A 25,729-nucleotide genomic window follows, 5' to 3' on the forward strand; every position below is an offset into this window, starting at 1 on the left:
ATGCAGTTCTTCAGAAGTTGTCTTTAGTTCGTTTGTGGCCTCCTGGTTGAGTCATTGCTGTTCTATGGGCATAATCTTTGTAGGTCGGCCACTCCGGGGAAGGTTCACTACTGTCCCACCTTTTCTCTATGTGAGGTTAATGGCTCTCCCTATGGTTTGCTGGAGTCCTTAAACTTTAGAAATGGCTTCCATCACCCTTCACAGGCGGACATTTTATTCCTCAACTGTTCTGAATTTGGCGTCACGGTAACACGACTGGTTAGAGCATCTGACTTGCAGTTCTTAGGTCTGTGTTTCAAATTCCCGCCCCGCCTCTTTGGAATTTGTATGGTCTCCCCGTGCTTGCATGGGTTTTCCCCAGGCACTCTGGTTTCCTTTCACATCCCAAAATCATGCATCGATTGGGGCCTCTAAATTGCCCTTAGGTTCATTGTGAGTGTGAATGGTTGTTTCTATGTGCCCTATGACAAGTTTCGGGTGTACCCTGCCTCCTGCCTAAAGTTAGCTGGGTTGGCTCCAATACTCCGGCAACCTTTGGGAGGATAAGTGGCTCAGAAAATGGATGGATGCATGTTCTGATATTTCTTTGGATTGGGTAATTTTATTGGATCTTTTCTAGATCTTTTCTATAAGTTGATTTTGTATGGGCAGATTCTGTAAATAAGTAATTTATTGATTGAACAGGTTTTGATATAATCAGGGTTGTCTGTGGTTTGTGAAGATGACCTAAAAATTGGGATTGGCCATGATTAATTCATGATTTAACAAGTGGGTTATTACTTTTTCCACACAGGGCCAAGTAACTTCAAATATATATATATTTTTAGTTTAATAAATGAAATCACCATTTAAAAACCGGATCTTAAGTTCACTTGGGTTGTATTTGACTGTTATGTACAATTATTTGATGGTCTCAAACATTAAAGTTGAAGAGATTTGCAAAAATATGACAGTTTGGGAAAGGAGCCAATACTTTTTAAGTGCGGTATACATACTGTAACATGCAAATACGAGAGTGTACTGCCCCCTATGACAGTCTCACAGTGCCTTACCGTGACAGTGGCAGTAGTGTGACAGGTACAGTTAATCAATTATTCATAAACAAGAAGTAGTCTCAGGCTGACAGTAACTCCACCAATTCTAATTGTTTCCACTAAGAAGAAAATGTATAAATAAGGACATCATAATAAAGAGGGCGGCACGGTGACTCAGCTGGAAGGTGTTGGCCTCACAGTTCCGAGGTCCAAGGTTCGATCCCGGCCCCACCTGTGTGGAGTTTCCTTGTTCTCCCCGCGCCTGCGTGGGTTTTCTCCGGGTACTCCGGTTTCCTCCCACATCCCAAAAACATGCAACATTAATTGGACACTCTAAATTGCCCCTAGGTGTGATTGTGAGTGCGGCTGTTTGTATCAATGTGCCCTGCGATTGGCTGGCAACCACTTCAGGGTGTCCCCCGCCTCCTGCCCGTTGACAGCTGGGATAGGTTCCAGCACTCCCCACGACCCTTGTGAGGGTAAGCACCTAAAAAAATGGATAGATGGGTGGATAATAAAGAGCAAACCAAAACTGCCAACAATTGGTAAACAAAAGTCAAAACTGCATGAATTTGTACAGAAGCAAATATACGTCTGATACCACAAAACAATACAGTTCAGAATCACAAGATTTGGTGTCTTGATTGCTTTTTCCAATGACCAGGTAAAATTCTACTTGCATCAGAAACATTAACACTTTTCAGGATGAGGGATCGCTCTTGAACAGAGCAACTTTAAATACTGACCCAAATGCTTTCTTTTAAAAAAAGAAGAAGAAACACCAACATTAAGATCCTTCGACTGCCAAAATCTGTAAATAATGTACATTACTGTTTAAGCTGCAGAGGTTAAAAGCTGGTAGGAAAAAGTTGCTGCTCCTAGTCCAATCTTTACAGTACAGTACAGCTTTTTATACAGCATACAATATAAAGATGCCCTTGGTCATTTTAAATTTTTCTCAACAGCACTAAGAGAAATATCCTTTTTCACAACTAACGCCATGGTGAGATCATTATCAGTGTTTTTATTCTCTAGATATTAAAGTACAGATGACTTCCCTCTGACCCGACTGACAAGCTACCACATTATAAAACAACTGACAAATGGCCAGAGGGCTTCCATGAAGACTATTAGCAAATCTTGGCCTAAATCTGTAAGAATGACGTGGACGAAGATGTTCGTGAAGCGTTCCCGAGTGATGTAGCTTGACAGAATGGGAGGTGCAAAGTGTGGTGGACCGCGTTGATTAAGTTGGAAGACGTCCGTCGATCTGACCATCTTCCCATTAAACAGTGCATCTGTGCAGCATTGTGCAAAAACTGAACTTTCACACTTTCTGCGCATGAATTGTCCAAGGGACCTGCGGGTGCTTCAGCTCTCTCAATCAATATTTTAGCGTGCCGAGGCCTCGCTCAGCCTCCTTCGAACCTGGAGCACTGCCAAGATCCAGTTTCATCCCTACCAGCAGCCAGCCTACACAAGCATGCACAGGAGCATTTGCAATCAGAACACACCATTTTGCAAATCTTTGTTCTGCCTTGCCAGGTGGAATCATAAATACTAAAAAGGCATTGCCAGTGGCTGGATATAGTCTGAAAAGTGATAATAAAATAATAATAATATTAAATGTTTTTGGTTTTTTCCACAGACACTTGACCCTCAAAAGACAAGACAGTTCAGCCGAATATCATCAAAAGTGAGTTTTTGCGGCATACGGTTTATGACAATGAACGCAACAATGAACAATACAATAATTTAAGTTATATTCCAAGTATTGTGCATGTCAAAACTGAGCAGTATATATGGATAGTTTGTGAAATAATAAATAACTCAATTAAATATTTAAAAAAAAAAGATCTAAAATACATTGTGTGAAATGTATAATGGGTGAGTGGATGGATGGATGAAACACAAGAAACTATCCATCCATCCATGCATTTTCTTTACCGCTTATCCTCACGAGGGCCGCGGGGAGTGCTAGAGCCAATCCCGGCCGTCAACGGGCAGGAGGCGGGGTACATCCTGTACTGGTTGCCAGCCAATCGCAGGGCAGATGAAGACAGACAAGAGTCGCACTCGCAATCACACCTAGGGGCAATTTTAGAGTGTCCAATTAATGTTGCATGTCTTTGGGATGTGGGAGGAAACCGGAGCGCCCGGAGGAAACACACGCAGGCACGGCCAGAACATGCAAACTCCACACAGGCGGGTCCGGGATTGAACCGGGACTGTGAGGCCAACGCTTTACCAGCTCCGCCCCACCGTGCTGCCACAAGAAAATACATTTAAAAAATATATATATATTTTACTGGATTGAATTGGGTAAATTTGGGTAAAATGGCTTTCACACTGTTCACCCTCCACTGAGACGACGAGAGCCAGCCTGCCGAGGATCTTGTTGGAAGAGGCTGCCAAACGTTGGCCTAATGTGCCAACTTGCCGAGGTGATCCAGCCCGCTGTTATGCATAAAATTGCTTGTGAGACCATGAGAGGCAGTCATTGTAGCCTCGCTAGTTGCAAAACTCACGCTGTGATCCCAGTTGTTATAGTAACAAGTCATGGTTGTCTCCTGCACTACACTTGTGTGAAGCTCCGTGCTTCTCTCTCTCTCTCTCTCTCTCTTCTCTCTCTCTCTCTCTCTCTCTCCTCTCTCTCTCTCTCTCTCTCTCTCCTTCTCTGTCCCCCAGCAATCACCACCAACCTCTATCAGCACTTATCACTTCCTTCATAAAATCCTGGTTGATCCAGGAAACCATCGCCAGAGTATTTACACGTTATTCTAGTACACAGGCCGACTCTTGCGCTCTCATACGTAAGTTACTCGACTTCCCGAAATTGTACTTGGCTCTTAGTCCACTCCTTCATCTCCAGTGGTCCTTCAATGTCCCCCACCTCGCCGTCTGCTGCAGCCATGCCGACAAGATATTATGTTCATGCTCACTCTTCCTGCACACTCCTCGTCCTGACATACCCGCCCTCTCACCTCGTACATCTCTACTTTGAGCCAACCCTAAATCTACTCCCTCTGCTTCAGTCTACTTTTGGGCCCAGTCAAAGCTGATATGTGCCCTGCGATTGGGTGGCAAACAGTTCAGCGTGTACCCTGCCTCCTGCCCGTTGACAGCTGGGATGGGCTTCGGCATTCCCGCCACCCTCGTGAGGATAAGCGGCTAAGAAAATGGATGGGTGGAAGCTGATATGATCAGTATGGTGGTTGTGGTAAAGAGGGAGCTAAGTCGAAAGGCAAAGCTCTCAATTTATCAGTTGATCTACCTTCCCACCATGGACTATGGGCACGAGCTGTGGGTCGTGACCGCGAGAACAAGATCCCGGATACAAGCGGCCGAAATGACTTTCCTCCGCAGGGTGTCCGGCCTCTCCCTTAGTGAAAGGGTGAGAAGCTTGGTCATCCGGGAGGGGCTCAGTGTCAAGCCGCTGCTCCTCCGCATTGAGAGGTGCCAAATGAGGTGGCTGGGGCGTCTGATCCGGATGCCTCCCGGACGCCTCCCTGGTGAGGTGTTCCGGGCACGTCCCACCGAAAAGAAACCCCGGGGACCACCCAGGACACGCAGGAGAGACGATGTCTCTTGGCTGGCCTGGGAACGCCTCGGGATCCCTCTGGAAGAGCTGGAAAGAAGTGGCCGGGGAAACGGAAGTCTGGGGTATCACTGCTGAAGCTACTTGCTGAGCCAGAGAAGTGGTAGAAAATGGATGGATGGATTAATGTTGTGTTAATATGGAGTTTTTACTCTCCATGAGCCATCATTTTAGGACTCAAGGTTAGTTTTGCTTGTTAATTTGTCAATAAATACAAGGACGAAAGCTCAGCTCATCATTGCATCCACCAAATACCTTGGATGGGAAAAACCGCTTCATGGCCAAAAGGCAGACACATCCTGCAGCGCCGACGGTGACAGACACTGACATAATGATGTACGCAGCAGCCGCTTTGACAGGGAGAAAGAACGCCGAGATGCTGATCATTTTTGTCAAGCTGAGACGCCAAAATGCTGCAGTGACCCATAAATATTGAACCTGCCTGTGGGGGGTGGGAGCCAATGACCTGCATGGGATAATGCGGCCTGTCAAGCAAGACTAGTGTGAATCTGGGTGTTCGTCTGCGTGCGTGTGTATTAACCTTCAGCTTAATACCCCCCCCCCCCCCCAAAAAAAAAGTCTGGAGTCAAATATGAGAACATGCAAATTGTATATTTATATTGTGAAGAAGATAGTTATAAACAAAGCACAGATGTTTAGATTAGCCCTTTCGTGCATGAATAATGACAAACTCCCCCTTTTAATACTCTACACATTATTTAAAGGAGTAAGTGGCTGGTTTGAACTTTTAACTCATAATATGCATCATACATAGCAAAGATGCTGGTTATGTATACATACATAAAACCCAGCCCATTTCTTTAGTCTTATTTGAATACAGTAAATCATTATCTGGATTGAAAGACACCAGGCAGCTTCAGTGGCGGGCTCCCCTGTCCTCACAATTTAGATTTTCTGAAAAATCTCGACTATGTATCGTGTTTTTTCCCACTGTTGGATTAGAAAAAATGAAAATAAAATAAAGGAAAGTATATACTTTTTTTAATTGGGCCAACTTTGAGCCTTGATTTCCCCTGATTCAGTCAAAATCCGAAAATCCACCACTGTCTGTATTCCAATCACAATGGCTGTGTCTAATGTTGAACTCAAAAATTCAGTGAATCTAAAATTATATCGGTTGAAAATAAAACTTGTAGTGTGTATAGATGAAGGGCCAGCCCTCCTCATTCTGAAGAACCTGGACAAATTAAATTGTCATGGCAACGTGAACAGTATGAACTGAAACCTAATTGAAATTAAAAAAAAAAAAAAAAAATCTAACTTACCACTGGAAGCTGAGCAGCCAGGGGACTTGCCATGAAATGAAGATAATAGAGTCTTGAAAATAAATTATTACAATTTCACATAAGTACAAAATGTAGGTCAATGCTTCTGATAGTGCTTAGGTCAGCAGAGAGAGCCTTTTATTCTTTTTTTATTTTTATTATTACATTCTAATTGTATTTTTTTAACAAGCTAATATGTTATCACAGATAAAGCATATTTGAAGACAATAAAGCAACGGAAATAATATGTAGTTCAAATATGATGGTGCACAGCACCCGAGTGGTTATCATGTCTGCCTCTTAGTTCTGAAGTTCTTGGTTTGAATCTAGGCTACGGCCGTCCTGTGCAGAGTTTGCATGTTCTCTGTCATGCTTGCTTGCATTGCTGTCCACTGAAGTGAATATTATGTGACTAGCTTCACTGCTTATATGTCAAATACTTTCAAATACGTATACATGAAATGCAATAAATACTTCTGATAAATTACGCTGCATTAAATATGTCCCACTTAGACAAGGGACTTGATAGTTTTAGTTTCAGCTTCATTCAAAGCTTTGTTATCATAAACCATCCCACGCTGGTCGCCACATGAAGAACTTTGACCTCATTCCCATTGCAGAAACGTATAGCGATTAAAGTAACACAAACATTGTACTACACTCTTGCAAACAAAGCGAGGTTGCTAAAACGAAATTAATACTGGCATTCAATTTGATAGCTTCGGATGTCGATGATAACAATTTATTGGGTCAGAGTCTATTAATAAAATCAATTTGGAGACCCTCCCGAGGGAGTCACAGTCAAGGTCTTGAAAAATGTGCTCAGAGGTCATGGAGAGGTGAAGGCGTAGTTTTCATCTCGAACGAACGCACACCACAAATCATGTACGGATTTCATTGTATTTATTTCATTTTATTCATTCACCGAATCATTTTATTTATTGTATTGTATTTCATTGTATTTATTTTGTTATAAATATTTGGGGCGGCACGGTGGCTCAGCTGTAAAGCGTTGGCTTTCACAGTTCTGAGGTCCCGGGTTCAATCCCGGCCCCGCCTGTGTGGAGTTTGCATGTTCTCCCCGTGCCTGCGTAAATTTTCTCCGGGCGCTCCGGTTTCCTCCCACATCCCAAAAACATGCAACATTAATTGGACACTCTAAATTGCCCCTAGGTGTGATTGGAAGTGGGGCTGTTTGTCTTTGTGCACTGCGATTTGGTCGGCAACCAGTTCAGTGTGTGACCCGCCTACTGCCCGTTGACAGCTGGGATAGGCTCCAGCACTCCCCGCGACCCTCACCGTGACCCTTCTGAGGATAAGCGTCTAAGAACGTGAATACTGTATTTATGCACTACATAGGGGGCGATCTGGAGCTGCCATGGTACTTGTAGCTGCCTGTTGTGCAGGTGCCGCAGGTTCGATTCTTTGCCAGTGCCCCAATTCCCACCCACACCATAAAAATTGTGCCAAACAAATTATGTGATGGGCTTGTCGTGTCGACCCCCGAGAAGACGGCCTTAAAGATGTTATGTACCTCATGTATATGGAAGGAGTTGTACCCCTGTTAAGTACTACGCTTTTAATCAAGGCCTCCCATATATTATAGTATTGCGCAATGTTGGATTTTCTTATACAGTTTCTATATAAGTGTATTACGTGCTACCTAAGGAGCGATACTCTATGTGGCAAAAAATTAGAAAACACGCCATCCAGCTGTAATGCGCAAAAAAATGTATTCATGAATTAAACATGACTCTGTAATTGACTGTACATTATAAAACAGCAGGAGACGCGGAGGCTGAGGAAGACTGAGAGCTGCTGAGAGACTCTCGAGACTAATGAGCTGACTGTGGGGTGTTCTTCCTCGTGCGACTACTGTAATTGGGTCAGTCAATAGACCTGTACACAGTTCTGCTGCTGTCTGACAGCTCGGCCCCCTCTGCTGGCTCTCGGGTTGGCGTGAATTATCAGATGCATGCGAAGTGTTCGCTTTTTGGTCTGCATCGGCCTTACAGAAAAATAGAACATATTTAAGATAACACGCGTGCTTGGGATGAACGCTGCCTGAGATGATTGCAAATTGACATGAAAAAGCCCATAAGATTTTATTTGAAATGAAAAAAGGTTGAACTGTTGTCTGTTACGACTGCAACTGTACACTCTAAATTGCCCCTAGGTGAGATTTTGACTGCGGCTGTTTGTCTCCATGAGCCCTGCGATTGGCTGGCAACCAGTTCAGGGTGAAACCCCGCCTCATCCCCTATGACCAATGGGATAGGCTCCCGCACTCCCGCCGCGACGACCCTTGTGAGGATAAGCGGCTAAGGAAACGGATGAATGGAAAAAAGGTTGAACTGTTTTAGCTGGTTGATCAACAGTGGATCATCTGACCTGTTTTATCTTTTTTTAAGTCTGGAATTGTTTTCTAATCCATCCATTTTCTTAGCCGCTTATCCTCACAAGGGTCATGGGGAGTGCTGGTGCTGATCCCAGCTGTCGACAGGAAGGAGGCGGGGCACACCCTGAACTGGTTGCCAGCCAATCGCAGGTCAGTGTTTTGTAATTTACAAATCAACAAACAACAAAAAAATATAGTTATGTTCTTGTGTCAAAAGATGCGGTGGTGTGTTTGTCATCTGGTCTAAAATAATCTAAACCCTGCAAACGGGCAAGGAAAAACTCAAAACTCCATTTTGGAGTTGAAAAAACAAATGTTGAGAAGGGACCAGAGATGGAGGGATTGCCCCCTTCCAGGAAAAACCAGGCTGCAGTGGATTACAAGATTTCGATGTACTGTTATTGACAATACTTCAACATGTGTAGGACATACAGAGGACGGAAATTATGAATCTCAAGGGTACCTCAGTGCGACAAAAAAACAGTACAAATAATAACTGCAATATAAAAGATGAATTAACTGCAGTATGTACATTATGAAAAGTATTCATTGAATGTACCAATATGAAAGGTCAGGTGATGTGTGCAGCGCCCATTTTATGAGGTGCTTATCCTCACAAGGGTCACAAGCTTTGTTTTTTTTTTAAGAAAAGAAAAACTAAAAAGACCATGATTTAAACTGCCATATTTACAGTACCGACGGCACGGTGGATCAGCTGGTAAAATGTTGGCCTCACAGTTCTGAGGACCCGGGTTCGATCCCGGCCCCGCCTGTGTGGAGTTAGCGTGTTCTCTCCGTTTCTGTGTGGGATTTCTCCGGGCACTCCGGTTTCCTCCCACATCCCAAAAACATGCAACATTAATTGGACACTCTAAATTGCCACTAGGTGTGACTGTAAGTGCAACTGTTGTCTTTCTCCATGTGCCCTGTGATTGGCTGGCAACCAGTGCAGGGTGTACCCCGTCTCCAGCACTCCCTGCAACCCTCGTGAGGATAAGCGGCAAAGAAAATGGATGGATGGATTTACAGTACCTCTCATTTTGTGGTCCAACTTCCTGTCCCATTAAGGCTGCAGCGTTACATCTGCGACAAATAATTTAGTAGACCTAACACTATTAAAACGACCGATTAGTATAGCATTATAATTGCTGATACAATTACAAGCACCAGAATCATTAGCGTTGAAGTGATATCCCAGGTGCAGCTGAAATTTTCAAGCCAAAAAAAAAAAAAAAAATCAAATAGGGGGGGTGGGGGGGGGAGTACAATATTTCTTTAGGGCCCACCTGTTGTCACAGTGTTTTGCAGGTGTGGATGTCGCCTGAGGGTATTTTATATTCCTCTCTATGGAGAAAAACAGCTTCCTCCCCCTGCAATATTGCTGTTGTAATGCGATATTGTTTGTAGACTCAGGGAAACCGGGGGGGACTTTTATTCCTCGGACCTGTCCACCTGTTCAAATTGTCGTACAGAGACTGCAACTCCTGCTGTAGAAGAGTTCCTCAGAAACAAGTACCTAGTATTAATATTTTATTCAGTGTTTTAGCTGAATTTTTACAGTTCAGTTTCATCTGGAAGGCTTTAATTTAGTGTTGTCCTCATTGAAAATCCTGCATTTATCAGACCACGTCACGCTTGATTGGAAGAAGGCATGATAATAACTTGTAACGTATGTGTGTGTGTGTGTGTGTGTGTGTGTGTGTGTGCGCGTCTACGCGCTAATGAGTGTTTACATGAAATGCTGTCAGGCTGCGTTGGCGTGAACATGACAGCTAGTGTAAATTCCTTTCTAGTTAAGTGCTTGCGTAGCTCTTCTTTTTTTGTGTCTGAGTACAGTAATTACGGCGCTTTCTCCCGCACATGCCCTAAAATCATATTTTTAGATGAAATCTAGTGTCATCTTGTCGTGATACTCTGGCAAGTGACATTGGACTGCAGCGTTTTCAGACTCAGACCAATGTATAGTAATATATAATAATGTAATAGTATTGAAACATAGTTCTAAGAAACCACAGAACATCATGGTATTACACTAACTTGCGCAATATACAGCTCGTGCACCTACGTCATCAAATCACGTGACTCGCCATATTACCAGTCAAACAAAGCATTGTTGCAAGTTAATTTCGTTGAGGTGAAATGAAAATGTCTTATAGCACGACGCCCAGAGTTTTGTCCAATACCGTTAAACATTTAGAAGGTCATAATACACGAAGGTACGTGGAAAAATGAGAGACACTTTGCATAGAGGACCTATATTTAATGCCGAAGTCGATGTTTTCGCCGATAAGAAATTGGACTGTTAATTCGCTTCTGCTTGTCTTGGACAACTGGATCGACACATGGATCTGGTGAGTAAGTCATTGAGATTTACACAGAAAAGTTTGTAAGCCTATAAAAGTCTGGACGCATACAAATACTTTGTTGCTGTATCTGTTCTCAATCATGAATAAATCAAACATAGTGATAGAGCCACTCAGATTTTTTTCAATACAAATACCAATAATTACATAAAGGACCCCTGGTTTTACACAAACTCGCATTCATTAACTATGATTGGGGAAAAAAAATTCTCCTCTGTACACCGAAGGGTATTGCGGCCACACGTTAACCTATTTTATTTTTTTTTAATACGCATTGTTCTCAAAATCAACTTGGCATTATAAATATTTCTTGGTTATTTGAGATTGAGAGGAATAATTCCTACCTGAAATGAATCCATCCCATTTAATTGCCGAAATCCATTAATCTTTTCTCATCTTTTCAGCTGGTATTCTATAGGATGATATCTTTTAAGAACTGTGTCGTCTATTGTAACAATCGACAGCACAACAAGTCTCAGGCAATTTGAAAAATTTGCTCCAGTTCCACTGCTCCCGCACTGCAGAGCAGCTATGTTTGACCGGCAATATGGCGCTGTGAAAACTGTGACATCACGTCCAAGACCTCTATGCAAGATTCTACCGATGATGACACTTGTAAATTGCAATTCCGTTTTGCACTATTTTCTAAAAGAGAAGTCAGATTTGAATAACTGTCATAGGAATGTTGATTCACTTTTATATATTTGCATTTTGACTCTCATGTAGCTAAATAAGGCTACCAAAATGTTGGAAACATCCGTTAGTTAGGATGCACTAGCCAACGTAGTAAATAGTTGCATTTTCCACGCAAAACTGGTAACCAAACCTTGTTGCATGAACTGATGAAGCCTGCTCAGATCAAAGGCAAAATCTCTTCTAAGACAAACAACATTCCTCTTGCAATCTAATCTATGTACAGAGAACAAAAATCAGAAATGAATGAAACCCACAGCCATAAGCATCAGACAGTACCTGCCTCAGAAGAACATTGCCGTCAGTCACTGTGATTTGAGGGGCGCGTATGCGCCCGCATGCCATCGCAAATCTGCACATTTGAGTACGAAAAATCATGCGCATAAAATTTGTTCCGAGTAGAAATACATTGATATTAAAAGACGTATTATTATTTTGTGTAGTCTTGACCAATGTTCCCTCTAAGCTCCGCCACTGCACAATTGCGCACTTATCGCACACTCCCAGTGCACATGAAAACCGATCCAGCACAATGAACCACAGCTGCTTCTCAGCTTACTTCTACTTCCTAGTTTCCCTGACACCGCCCCCACTCCGCTCTTAAAGGGGTACACTCGTAATTACAAACAGAACACACACCCGCAACTTAATATCTGCGGGCATGACTGGTGGACCACACTCGTAACTTTATATCTGCGGGCATGACTGACCACACCCGTACATTTTTCAAATGTGAGTGACTGATTGCCGCTCATTTGATCTGACTTCCTCTTTTCTAATGAGTGGGCATGTTTTGAAGAAGTACGCAATATGAAGGAGACGCTAACTACAGAGCTGCGGAAGAATCCTTCTCAGAGTACGTAGAATGTGTGGAGGTCCAAGCGGCAGAAACTCAACCAGAGAAAGTATGTACAACTGAGATGTGTATTTTAACGTGAGAGGAAAAGTTTCCTATTCATCCTTATTTTCTTGCAAGCTCAACTGCGTTCATCAGCAAGCGGAATTAGGGGTCCAATCGCTTTGTGCGCAATGTCTGCACGATATTGATTGTCGAAGGGCTTCACCACATAGGCGGTAAAGAAACCGAGCCATTCAATCTGGACAAACAACTTTATTTCTGGTAATGCATCTATATACTGTACATTCAGTCACTGCAGTATACAGTAAAAGCATTGCATTTTTTTTTTTCAAACATAATCTCATAGTCCTTTACAATATTGTCGGTGTGCGAGAGGGGCGCTGTTGGGATAAGATGAGGAGAAACGAAGGGATCACATGAGTGGCCAAAGCTTTTCGTACTGCATATGTGGCATTTAGAAATGGGAAAGCTTCCGTTTTGCCTCTTACATAAAAAATAGTTCTAGAAGTTTCATATAGCATTAGCAGCAGCACAGGGCTAAACAGATACACGAGAACGATGGGAGGGGGGAAACAATCTTTCAGATGTTCGTTTGTGTGTGTGTGTGTGTGTGTGTGTGTGTGTGGTGTGTGTGTGTGTGTGTGTGTGTGTGTGTGTGTGTGTGTGTGTCTGTAAGTTGGAGAGACAGAGTTCTGCTAAGTGATAGTGAACATACAGTGAAAAATAAATGAATTAGTAAAAAAAAAAAAAAATACAAAGACTACAGTAAAAACAAAAACAAAAAAAACAATAGCATTGAATGAACTCATGTGGGGAAGAGTCTCTTTCGCACTGCATGAACTGTTTTTGAAACATTTCCAAACAGAAATTAAAAAAACAGTAAATCAAGACATCTATTGTAAGAAAAGATTTCATTTTGAAAAAGGAAACACCATGTACATATATTATACAATATTGTTAATGGAAAAAAAATATTTACATTTTGTCAATCCCGAATTCAAATCGTCACACTGGCAAGTACTTGCTCGTTAATATGGATTGTTATTGCTATTCTAGCAAATTCCTTCCGAGAATAAGACAGTTTAGCTCGTTTTGCATGGGAGAACGAAGGGCCGATGTCATTATCGTCTCCCTCGCTTCATAGAAAACGGTGCATGAATAAAACCACACACGGGCAATCAACTTTTTAAGGTGTAAAAACAACTACAAAATGTACCAATTCGTAGGTGTGCCAAAGTGGCCGACGAGAGGGAGCCTCAGTTGGATTTGAGCAGGCCTTTTAATAATAGTAACAACAACAAAGTCCTCATTAGCATCCTCAACATGCATGCCTTGGGACCGCATGTCCACAAACTTGGATTAAACGCGTAAAACTCTTTATGTACAGCCCTTTAGCAACTACTTACAGAATCAAGTGCGCCCCCCCCACCCACCCGCCCACCAACCCCCGAACCCCCCAGCAAAAGGTCATCTACAAAAGTGTTCGCGCATGCACGTCATTGATTTCAAATGAGGAATAAAAAGCACGCACTCTTGGGAAAAAAAGCTTTACGTGTTAATCGTGATTGTTAAATTGCGCTCTGCGTTGAAAAAGAAACGTAAACTTGTTGTACTTGGATTGCTGATTTTTTTTTATTTATTTCTTTTTTAAAGAGAGCTGCTGAGTAAGGGAGAGACTTTATCTGTATTTTTTAATTTTTTTTTAATAAAGTAGTTGTCTCCCTCTAAACAGCTTCTTCTTCAGCTTTTCCTCTTCTGGAAACCTTTCGCCAGTGTCAGGCACTTGAGGTTGTCCAGCATTGCATTTGAGATATATATATATATATATATATATATATATATATATATATATATACTTTTTTTTAATTTTGCTTGTTTGTTTTATGCACGTATGTATACAGCTTGTTGCTTTTAGTTATCATTTCCTCCTCTTGGATAAGACAAATTGCTTCAAATTGCATAACACAATAAACCCCTTATATGAACGGTATACTGTAAATGCCCAATATTTGACGATATGAATGGCAAACGTTCTCAGTTTCATGCATAAAGAAAAATATGAGTTTTCTTCTTCTTCAAAAAAAAAAAGGGAGAACATAAGAGACAAGCAACAATACATCTCCACATGTAAAACATTAACAATCACAGGAAAAAATAGCGTTAACATCATGTACATTCTGATTGCATTGTACCCACTGTGTAGGCATCTTCTGGCAAATGTCGCTTTTTTTTTTGTTTGTTTGTTTTAGTTTAGTAAAAAAAAAAAAATCCAACAGTGATTCTTTGTGCAGACTTTTTTTTTTTTTTTTTAGAAATCCCCCATTTATATACATACTGGAAAAATTAATGGGGGCGTGGGGGAGGGAGGGATCCACGCAGTGCTGCCATATTGTTTGCATTACTTCTATCAAAATAGATTTCCTTATCCAAAGGTGGAAATTCTCCAATAAATCCCATCAAAGTCAAGCGATGAGATATTGCGACTTTGAAGGCCACGAACTATGACATCATTTTCAAACACCTAAAACTAATTGTCACCATGTATTAGCCGCCCTTCATTCACCTTCCCCTCTTTTTATTTGTCATCCGTTCGTATGTTTGAGCCAACTCGATTTGTTTCCATCAATCCCAGACTACATCAGGCAGTAACAGATAGAGCCTTGTTTTTCCTTTCGGTTTATTTACAATACGTTGCCTTAAGTAAACAGAACAATATTTAATAGAGAATGAATATAAGCAACAAAATGTTAATTGGATTTATACGGTAGCGTTGGTGGATAAGATGATGTTTTCCAAAACAAAATAGAAGACAAAAGTGAAAGTACGATGCATAAAAACAGTTTTTTGTTCGGACAAAGTGCCATTCATTTTCCTTAACTCTGAAAAATATATATATTTACATACCTTAATTTAATTAACATGAACATTTCTGGTTCTTGCCGATGGTGCCTCATACAGTCATATAGCTATTATATGCGGATTAATTAAAAGTAAAATAAATGGCAGCCTCTTCACTCCTGTAGACTGAGATCAGGGAAACAAGGCCACGCTCACATGCGGAATTTTGTATCTTTAGAAGATTCGGCACCGCTGGGTTTTGACCCAAACGCTTCGACGCAAATATGGATGGTGACCCGTGTTCATTGGACTTAGTGTGAGCAACATTGGAACAAAGAATGATGGTGGACTTTAATGAAGACTTTTAATTCGGAATCAAGTGCTCACTTCTGGAGCAGTTTCCCCACCTCCCCCTCAAAAAAAATCCAAGTTTCGATGACATCAATTTGCAAGAGATTGTGCTCATTGCTTGAAGAAATCCTAGATGAAATTTTCATTTTTTTCCTGGGTGTTGGCTGCGATGGCTCCCCTAAAAGCAAGCATTAAAAAAAAAGACATGGCGGCACATGTGGATAGTTTGTTTGTATTGTTCGTCTTCAGATTTATTTGAATGTGTTTCTTTACAAAGTCTATGTAGCTTATCGTGTCTTCAAAATGTTCCATCCTCATTGCGCCGAGGGACAAACGTGGATGCTTCTGCTCTATGACGAATATCATACCATCACCTTTCAGCATTCTCACCACAGACTGTCCAACTTGTCTTATCAGAGACAGGCACACCGACATTTCTGCTCTTGTGATCTACTTTTCATGTCTGCAAGGATGAAGGTGAGAGTCAGCTTTCCAGTGACAGGCTTCCTCGTTGCAGCAGTGCAACCGTTTTTTTTCTCTTCAGATGACCGTTTGCTTTTCTCGGATGTGGATGAGGACCCAAATCCCGCAGGCCGCTGTTATACGGCATACTCAAGGGCAATCGTGAAGAACACTGGTGTGTATCGTGGTCTCGACCGTGTGGGAGGTTGTAGGGGATCTCTGCACTGGAGGTGGGGATGGAAGGGAGTTGAGGGGATTGGCTACCGGGTTACTTTTTTGATGGCATGTCCTTCTCCTTGGCTGTCAAGTCTTCGCTGCTGCTGGATTTGGGCCAAAGTTGCTGCTGCAGGTCCTTCACCACCTTCTCCAAGTGCTCCCTGGCCTCCCGCTCGTGCAGTAAGTCGGCTCTGAGCTGCTCACGGTCAGCCTCGGCATGCTGCAGCTTCATCTGGAGGTCTTCGATCTGGAAAACATCCCGGGACTCGGGTGAAATCATACACCAGAGCATTTCTGACTGTGAGAGCAATGATCCAATTACTGACCCCTTTTCCCCCTGGAGACAAACAGATGGACAGGCGAGGGAAAGAAACAGACAAAATGAGACGAGACAGGATAGATGGATGACATGAGACACAACAGACGAGGCAAGAGAGACAGATGCAGTGAGTTTAGGGGTTGGGGGAGACTTTGGGGGGTGGGGGGGTGTGATTAAACAAGCAAGGCAGGAAGACCAAATCAGATAGATGGGGAAAAATAAAGAGGAGACAGAAAGACACGACATACTACAGGAGAAAAACTGAACGACTGAGGCAGAATTGGCTTTTATTCGTTTCAGCGTGCATTTTTCATGCTTTCCTTTTGTGCGTAAATGATCTCAATATTTAATGTGAAGTGAGGGGCTCTTAGTCCCAGTGGTGTTGTAGGGTCAAGCGAAAAATGCTAATCTGCAGTGATTGATTGAGAATTGCCGCTTCAATGTGGATAATAGAAATGGGAATGAAAGCAAATGGGAAGATTTTTAGGAAGATATGTCAGTTGTGCCACTCGTTTGCAAGTACTGTCAGCACCCGGAACTGCTCTTGAATTTCACTGGTGAGTTACAATTGGTGTGGGGCTGCTATCATGTGCCACTTGTATGTGAAGCTGATCCAGCTGTCGCCATGCAGTCCACGAAAATTCCAGTCTAAATTTATTGCGTCCAAATCTCAATTTACTGCATCATAACATGGCAAACCAAAGTATGTTGTACTACTTGGAAGAAACGTGGGATAAATTGAAAATGTCTGTATGGCAATTAGTCCGTTCTTTGCTACTCATCTTCATTTTTGGTGTAATCCGAACACGTGTCTGGTTAGTTTTAAACCAGATTTAACAGTTGAAAATGCTTCTAATTGCTTTTTTTTCCCAATGTCTGCTGCCTTCCCTTTTGAAGACAGCCTCTCAAATATTACAGTTTCTACAGGGAAGCAGACACAGCTTGAAAGCACAACCTCCCTCTTGTTTTGTCTAATCTGCATTTCCCATGATGCTTGGGGGAAGTCGACATCTCTTCCTGTTTCCTTCCCGACGGGGGATTGAACTCAGGTCTCTGCATTTAGGGCGGCACACATTTATTTTTGACCGGGGAAACTGAACATGTATTTTTCTTTTTTTTCTTTCCTTCTCTGGGGACCTTGAAAGGGCTTAAGATAGAAACCCTCAACCACTGCAAGTACCGCACAGGTGTATGTTTCACAAGCATGAGGACTTCCAGCCCCTAAAAAGTCTACATTATATGTCCTGCGAGTATCAGATGTGTAGTCAGGACAACAAGAGCAGTTAAAAAGGGTTTTGACTCAAAAGTCCAACTGACCTGTGCAGAGTACTTTGCCCGCAGACGTCCGGCCTCGCAGCCTTTATCGCAGACCCTCAGCTGTCGGGCCTGCTCGAGCTCCCGCTTCAGACGGATCCGCGACTCGTTGGCTTCCTTCATCTTCTTCTCGCTCTCGGCTCGCAGGCGCTCTATTTCCTTCCTCAAATTGCGCTTGGCCTCAGTCGCCTCCCGCAACTTCTCTTTCTTTGCAACCCGCAAGAACTCCAGCTCCTGGGAAAAAAAAAAAAAAAAAAGAGACATTTTGTTGGAGTTGTTGCTATGCAAAGTAGGGGACTCTCTTGGGTTATGTAATTCACCACTTATTTTCTTTTATTGTGAAGACTGGATTTATAAATGTGATGCCTAACTGTTTACTAAAGATAGCCAGTAAGCTACAGTGTCAGTGTTTGCTTTCAAAACCTCAGGGTTTAGGGCAATGTGGAGACTAACTGAAGGGATTTCCTTCCTCTACATTACTAAAAGCACGTGTGTCTGTGTGTTTAAGTAGTAACTGTAGCCTACTCATGGGAACTTTGCTGTTCAGACAAACATGTCTGTCATCAAGTTTTGTTGGTTCCAAGAAAAAGAGGCGATCCCTATCACGCCCTTTACTCGATACAGGCTTCACATGAGACCCTACTTTCAACACTTCCCAGTTCAAGATGTCGTGTTGGTTCAGCTAAACCTCGCAGGAATGGTGGTTGTTTCACCTAAGACCACACTTCATTCAGCCTGCAGCATGTTGGCTGCTTTGCGTTGTTGCTGTAGGTTGTGCTTTCTCTTGCCGCCTCCTCAGAGCACGGATACAGAGAGTGGAATGTCGCTGCACTGGAGAAGCTTTGGGTTGCTCAAGATTTATTTTTGTGCTACACACACACACACACACACTCTCTCTCTCATGCACACACTTTCAACAGCATTTTATTGTTCCCGGTCCAAGACCAAATATAAAAATGGAAGTCTGGCCTTTCCTTTTGCAGCAACATCCGCTCTCATTGTTATCACTTGCCAACTCATGCTAAGCTTTGCAGGCAGTGATAATCATGTGTAATCACGGATTGACATAGACTTTTTTTTTTTTTTTTTTGGCTCACCAGCCACTGTGGCTAGTGATTCCTTAGCGTTAATAGCCATTCATTATTTTCCACAATTTTGCTGTTGGATGTTCGGGGTTGTGTGTAAAGAACCAAGTCGAAGCACTTGAGTAAACTACGTATACATGAAGTTAATCTCCTTTCTCACTGGTTTCGACCAAGCAAGTTGTCATCTGAATGTGTTGCCAAACACCACTTGAGGCCAAATGAGTGACTTTTCCTCCATTTTTCTCCCCTCTCAATATGCTTATTTCTTCGTGCATATGTCTGTACAGTTACTGTGTGGGTGTGGTTGCCTACTAAGGACAAGAAAAAGGACCAACAGGCGGGTGCATGTGTGGATAAACATGTATCGGTATACTTTACAAAGTAGATTTGTCAAAACACTCTTAAGCCAGCAACATTTCAACAGCCAACAGAGCCCTTGCGATTGACGCACTTACTGTCTTTTGACACTCAGATATACCTCGTGCACTACATAGCGGACTGATGCTAACTTAGAGAGTGCCACACGGTAAACAAGTTTTGCTAACAAAAATCACATCAAACACCAACAAACCGCTAAGAATCCAGTAAAACGGAGAACAGCCAATCAAAATAATACATTTCCATGCACATGTATTTGAATTATACGACGTGGAGGTCAACGAACAAATTCACTATGCTGCTCAGACGTTATCCTCAGACTTCTGACTGTGCTAAATATTCGGCTTCTCGAGGCTCACACGTGACTCCGGATGCACAAATCACATGATCTAAACTTTTCAAATAGCACAACATTCAAATATGTACAAAATAATCAATATTCAAACATTTCCTTAAATAATAAATTACTGCAGCCTCCTTAACACTACATTTAAATGTAGCATCGCTGGAAGTTGACAGCAAGATTCCCAGCAAACCGTGCGGTATTGTAAATAGTTGCTAAGAATGACTTTATTGTTGATGCTAGATGTGACTTTGCACCTGGTAGGAGGAGTAAAGGTTGTTTGTATTCATTCACCCCTTTCATTTTGCTATGCTTCACTAACAGTTTTAATGGTTTATTTCATGGAATATTGTGAGGGAGTGTCAAGCTGTGGGTTAATAAAGACTTGCCTAGTCGCCGTTTGCTTTTCTGGTGATGTGCTTGCTTCTGTGCCTTGAAGTAAAGTTGTTCTTTATCCAAACTACCAAACCTCATAATAGTCTGGAGGGCTCGCCATCATGAAAGTGTGAAGTTCAACCTGCACAGTGGCTAGTGGGCGTGGCTGTTACCCGACACTGGTGCAATTCACCAGCAAAAGGCGGGTTGGTGGGCATTAATGTCAAACCCTTTGTAGTCCAATTCTTTTTTGTGATGCGCAATTTAAAAGTTTTTAGAAAAATTCACTGCATTTAATTTCAGTCAACATCTATTCTGTAAATGTTGAGAACTGGCCTATGGTCCAGTGTACAGAGTTCACTGTACATCAGTATTTTTAATAGTTAGTGTTGTATTCATGTGATGAGACGTTTGTTGAGGTTATTACTGATGAAAGGGAGAGAATATAATTCATCACGATGTATTCCAAAGCCTCTTAATGCGAAGTGAAACTTGAAAATAAATGTTTATTTGAGCCCTTTCCTAGGAATTCAAAAGCCAGCCTCTGATTTGCAAGAATTTAGATGTCATACACATGATAACCTACCTGCTGAAGGCTGCGTTTTGCTTGCAGGGCGGATCCCAGCTTCTCCTCCTGCTTCACCCTCATCTTAACTATCTCGTGCAAGAACCTCTCCTTTGACTCTTTGGAGTCCAGCCCATTGTCCAGCGCCTGCCGCAGGCTTTCCAACTCTGACTCCAACCCCAGTTCTGGAGGGGTCACGGGGGCTGAAATGGGAACAGCTGCAGGGGTAGTGCCCTCAGCTGTTGTGACTGTGCAGAGGGCACCGGGGGAACTCAGGTCCTTGGCTGAGCTGGACGAAGTGAAAGATGGTGACGACAGGGAGGATAAAGATGATGTGACTGGCAGGAGAGATCACAGATAGAGGAGAGTTAGAGGCTGTGAATAAGAGGCTTCAAAAATTCAGTCACTTCAGGCATATTCTGCTTAGACTGCTGGGATAATGTTCTGAGCTTACACTCATCGCGGCTCTCAACTTCAATCTCCACCTCAGAGTCTTTGTCATCTTGGGGCGGTGGCTGCTTGCTGCCAGTAGAGGTAAGGGAGCGGGCACCCTCGGGTGCTGGAACCTGGCGCTCCTCTGTGGCTCTTCTCTTGCGAGGTCTAGAGCTGGCATTGGCACCCTCACCTGGGGGTTCCCCTGTGCTTGGATGTGACGTGCTGGGCACTGACGGGGACATTGGACCCACTTTTCCCAGTGGAAGTGGTGTGAGAGCAACATTCGGAGCCACAGCATTCTCCAGGCTCTTGTAGTTGTAGAAGCTAAAAGTATGGAAAACCAATAACTTACTTACACTCACTTACAGCAGGTGAAAGAAATGTATTTATGATCAATGTCAAAAGGGTTTTTTTTTTTTTTTTGCATCCATGTGAAAAATGCTGATGCCATATCGCATAGGTAATTTTGAAAACTACAACAACCAACGTAAAGATAGATTCAAATGAAATACAGTACTCGCATGCCATTTCACTCCCACTTTATGAGAATCTGGGCCAGATCTACAGTTACTGTATGTTGCAGGCAGCATCGGCAGCACTATGCCAAGTCGATATTACCAGTGTGAGTGTCAAATGTCTATTAATGCTGAAATGTGGGAGGTTCTGCTACAGTTAGAAAGAGTTCATCGGAGCCAGTAGAACAAAACGGTTGTCATCTCGCAGTGTAAATACTGGAATTATTACAAGCATAGGAAAGCTAAATATTTGGAAAGCAGATTTTTTGTTTGTTTGTTTTTTTCTCCAAAATAGTTAAGGACTTACTTGTCTCTTAGGAGAGCGAGTGGGTGGCTGGGGGGGAGTTCCTTATCGCCAGCTGAGATGTGTGGCGACCAGGGTCTAAAAGCTGATGGCCTCTGTCTCGGCTGAATGCAGTTGAAACTCTGAGGGAAAATGGATGAAATGTGGTTGAAGGAATGTTTCTGATGAGAAATATTATTTTACGATTTTGTATTATTATTATTAATATATATACACACAAAAAAAGCAGCCAGGCCCTCACACTCTACCAACAGGGGGGATACTGAGAAGTGTATCGTCGCCGCAATGTGTGTGAGAGGGGCGGGGGGGGCATCGCAGCACCTGCCTTGAAGAAAGCCAGCTTGCTAGAATCCGCCTCGATGTGCACAAGCAGAGTGACATGTCAAAAGAGGCCAGGATGTCGTATGTCGACCGAATGTCAATCAATATGTCTGTGCCACACCTGAATCAGGCGAGGAGATGGCTGATGTATTTTTTTTGTTTGTTTGTTTTGGGAGGTTTTGGGACGGGGGGTGGGGGTGGTGGTGGTTGACACGCGATCGAGAGCGGCAGGTCCTTTGCAAATCGGGCACTCCTGCATTAAGGGAACAACGCGAAGGGTAATGACCAGTAGGACTTGGTCTCAATTTTGCATTTGTCCAACAATCAATTTTCACATTTGTACTCAACAGCAAGTCATTAAACCAGCCTCTTCTGGTGCCCAGAGCCAGGTACTTAAGACGAAAATCACTACCCCCCAGTTGTCAGGGTAAATATGGCAAGATTAATTGGAAAGATTGTTGAGTTTCACAGTTTTGGTGGAAGAGCTATTGGAATTGCCCAACGATTGTCTGGTGACCAATCCAGAGTGCACTACTCGTCTCATCCAAAAATCAGATGGGATCGGCTCCAGCTCACCTGTTCAAGTGTTTTAAAAATAGAATGGGTACCCATGCAAAACTACTTCACTGCAGTAGAACACATCTGGGATGAATATTAAGCATTAGTGTTTTCATGTGCTTTTACACTTTAGTATTTTTTTTTTTCTTTGTGTTTTTTCTTGTACATAAGAAAACCAACCTTATTGGAGTTGGAAAAGGACTGAAGCCAGTCATGCTGCTTCTCCTTGTCAGCAGCCGGGGATTGTGTCGGGATGTCTTCATGTTTGGGCTTTTTGATAGGAACAGGATCTGATACCTTGAAGAAAAGGACATTGACTGATTATGACACAGACGTAGGTTGGCTTTCGACCAGTTTCTCTGGTGAAATAGTGCTCTTGCTAACACATACTGAGAATGCTAAAAAAAATTATCACCAACAATTGTAGTTTATTCATCCATTCATTTTCCTAATGGCTTATCCTCACTACGGTCACGAGCATGCTGTCGATATCTGGATATCTGTGTGGTAGGCAAGGCACACACTGGACTGGTCGACAACCTATCCCAGTGCCCATCGGTAGTTTATACACTGAATAACCACGTGGCTCCAAGCGCATCCGAATCCGTGTTCTTTTATCATATCGTGTGAAGGGTCTTCCCCACTTGGCACCCAGTCAATAACTGTCACACTAAAAGGTCAGTGAACTGCAAATGTGCTACACTGTGCCAAAAAAAAAAAAACATGTTTGTGTGTATACAGGGATGACTGATAGAGGAGTGCCAAAGGAGGTCACTGATAACTAGAAGTGCCAGTGCGTTTAAATTTGAATGTGGTATTGACTTTAGCTGACTTTGATGGTGTGGTAATCCTGAAGCAACTCACACACACACATAGTCCAGACGATGGTAATGTGTCACACAGTTGTCACACACCAACCGAAGCAATCTAACAAGGCGTGTTTGCTCATACGTTGCCAAGAGTGAAGGCAAGAGGTGACTAGGGCAGTGTGTGCGTGTGTGTGTGTGTTTGTGCGCACACGCACGCACGCCTGCATGGGTGACAGTCACACACGGACGCACACACACAGACAGCAGACAAGTAGGGTTTTGTATCGCTTTCCTCAGTTAGGCTGTCTTTGTGGCACTGACCTCAGCCTCTCTAAAGCGGAGCTGTCACTAGTTGACACATGCGCACACACGCACGCACCCACACGGACAGTCCGTCTATATTTGACTTTTAAACCACTGTCACGGTGCTCAAAATCAAAATCAAAAGCTGGACAATCGAACGTTGCAGCGCAACAGGATTTAAATTAGCCGATTGCATCCTGCTGTTCAAACAGCCGGTATTTTGCTCGCACATTCCACGTGGAATAAATGACTTTCATTGTGCAGTATCAACACGACACATTACAAGGTATTGTAGTATAATAGTATATTTTATGTTTCAGTCAATCAGTTTGTTGGTTACAGTGAGCAAAAGCAACATAAAATGTAGAAACTGTTTAGCTTTTAACATGAATTCCAATGGATATTATTGTTTTAGTTCATGACCGCAGGTAGACAGCAGTGTAGGGGAGTCCTGTCTGTGGTGACCACCATTGTAGGCCAGATGTGGGACATATTCTACATCCTCCATATCAGTCTAGGTAGGGAATTGTGGTTGGGGGGGTATGGGCCTAAAGATAAGCTTAGAATGGAGCTAATTACACGCGAGCAGACCCACGCCACAGTGCGCTCTGAGCAAAGTCTGTATGCCACGTGCCTGGCCTCTTTTCGTGGATTATGGGTTGCCGGTGCATCAGCGCAACATCACAGCTCCGCAAGGGCCGAGGGGGAAGCAAGTATCAGCAAGATTCATGGGTGTGGGGGGCCAACACCCATCCAAACAAGAAAGATTTTTAAATATCAACATGACTTTTTTTTGTTCCTTACTTCCTAAAGGCTTGACTGTGCTTGTGCTACTCAAAATCATAAACCATCAAAAGTGGCACAACGCAACTGGCTCAAATCTGATCCACTTAAATGAGAGTATCTGGATTATGTATGATGATCAATTGTGCATAAAACGAGACGAAAATATGAATGTGTTTGGGAAAGCACATATCCGTGCTCTTATCTGCCCAACCCTTTAATGGGCCTGTGTGGATTACACAACATAGACAGGATGTCACACTTCTCAGATAAGGGTTTCCGATTAGCTGCGTGTGTGCGAGACATTATTGGCTACAGCGTCTACTTCAACACCTCACACCGGCAACACGACACGTTACAATATCCGTGCACATTCTTCATCCCGCTGTCTGCAATGAATCATTTGGCTTTTGATTTGTCAAGACAGAATTTATTGTCGAAGGCCAGCATCTAGGTCACAGTTAAGACTGCGCAGTCTTGATTGTGTATTGCTGTTTTATGCGATTAACAATATAACATCACTTTACATGTCAAGTGGAGGCATAGAAATATAGTATGTCCGGCTTGAGAAACCAAGTCATAGTGACGGGACAGCAAATGTGGACACATTGAGAGTGGCAGCACAGTTTCAGCTCCCGTGGGGGGGGGGGGGGGGGGCTCCTGTGTGTACACGTGGATGTCTGTTAATATGTCTCTGTCTATATGAGACAGGATGGGTGGGGCGATAACAGCTTCTCGGTTATGAGACAGCCTGCGTGTTCCGAAACCCTCAGAGTTTCATAGCACTTCCGCTGTCTGTGAACCGCTGATGTTTGCTAAAAGTTGACTTTTTGAAAAAATAAATACCCAATGAAAGTTATTTTCAACTTCCAGCTTTAAAAAATACAATAAAAAAAACATTGTGGCCCTAGGGAGTAAAAGCATGTTATGTTTTGAGGGTTAGAGTCAAATTATACATTTAAATATAATTTATAGATTCCATCCAACCATTTTCCAAACCACTTATCCTCACTAAGTCGCCGGCATGCCAATCTCCACTGATTTAGGGCGAGAAGCAGGATCCGGCCTAAACTGGTCACCAATCGCAGGGCACAACCATTCTAACTCACACTCAGACCGACAGGCAGTTAAAGCTTTTGAAATTAGGGAAGAAATCAGGGCACCTGACGAAAACCTTGGGAAGCACAGGGAGAACATGCAAACACAGCACAGTAAGGTCGGATT

At 42.9% G+C, this 25,729-nt stretch overlaps 1 protein-coding gene and 1 long non-coding RNA gene across 3 annotated transcripts in view; one reads left to right on the forward strand and one right to left on the reverse strand.

The window, feature by feature from the left end:
* Positions 1-25,729, forward strand: part of LOC133512135 (uncharacterized) — a 145,758-nt gene that overhangs the window by 65,138 nt on the left and 54,891 nt on the right. Inside the window, exons 3-4 of one of the 2 annotated variants that reach the window (XR_009798107.1) lie at positions 2,683-2,730; positions 15,965-16,017. This is a non-coding gene — a long non-coding RNA (uncharacterized LOC133512135). Of the gene's footprint in view, positions 1-2,682; positions 2,731-15,964; positions 16,018-25,729 lie in introns of those variants that run through there. The other variant, XR_009798108.1, reaches the window with a different exon arrangement.
* The window catches only part of skia (v-ski avian sarcoma viral oncogene homolog a), an 84,071-nt gene continuing 72,032 nt past the window's right edge, over positions 13,691-25,729 (reverse strand). The window contains exons 2-7 of the mRNA XM_061841458.1: positions 22,791-22,907; positions 21,735-21,853; positions 20,932-21,236; positions 20,499-20,815; positions 17,735-17,965; positions 13,691-16,345 (exon numbers count right to left, since the gene is read on the reverse strand). Of these exons, the coding sequence (XP_061697442.1) occupies positions 16,151-16,345; positions 17,735-17,965; positions 20,499-20,815; positions 20,932-21,236; positions 21,735-21,853; positions 22,791-22,907 (1,284 nt within the window). The 3' untranslated portion in view covers positions 13,691-16,150. The remainder of the gene's footprint in view (positions 16,346-17,734; positions 17,966-20,498; positions 20,816-20,931; positions 21,237-21,734; positions 21,854-22,790; positions 22,908-25,729) is intronic.

This window comes from Syngnathoides biaculeatus, chromosome 2 (assembly GCF_019802595.1).
Source record: "Syngnathoides biaculeatus isolate LvHL_M chromosome 2, ASM1980259v1, whole genome shotgun sequence".
Classification (NCBI taxonomy): Eukaryota; Metazoa; Chordata; class Actinopteri; order Syngnathiformes; family Syngnathidae; genus Syngnathoides; species Syngnathoides biaculeatus.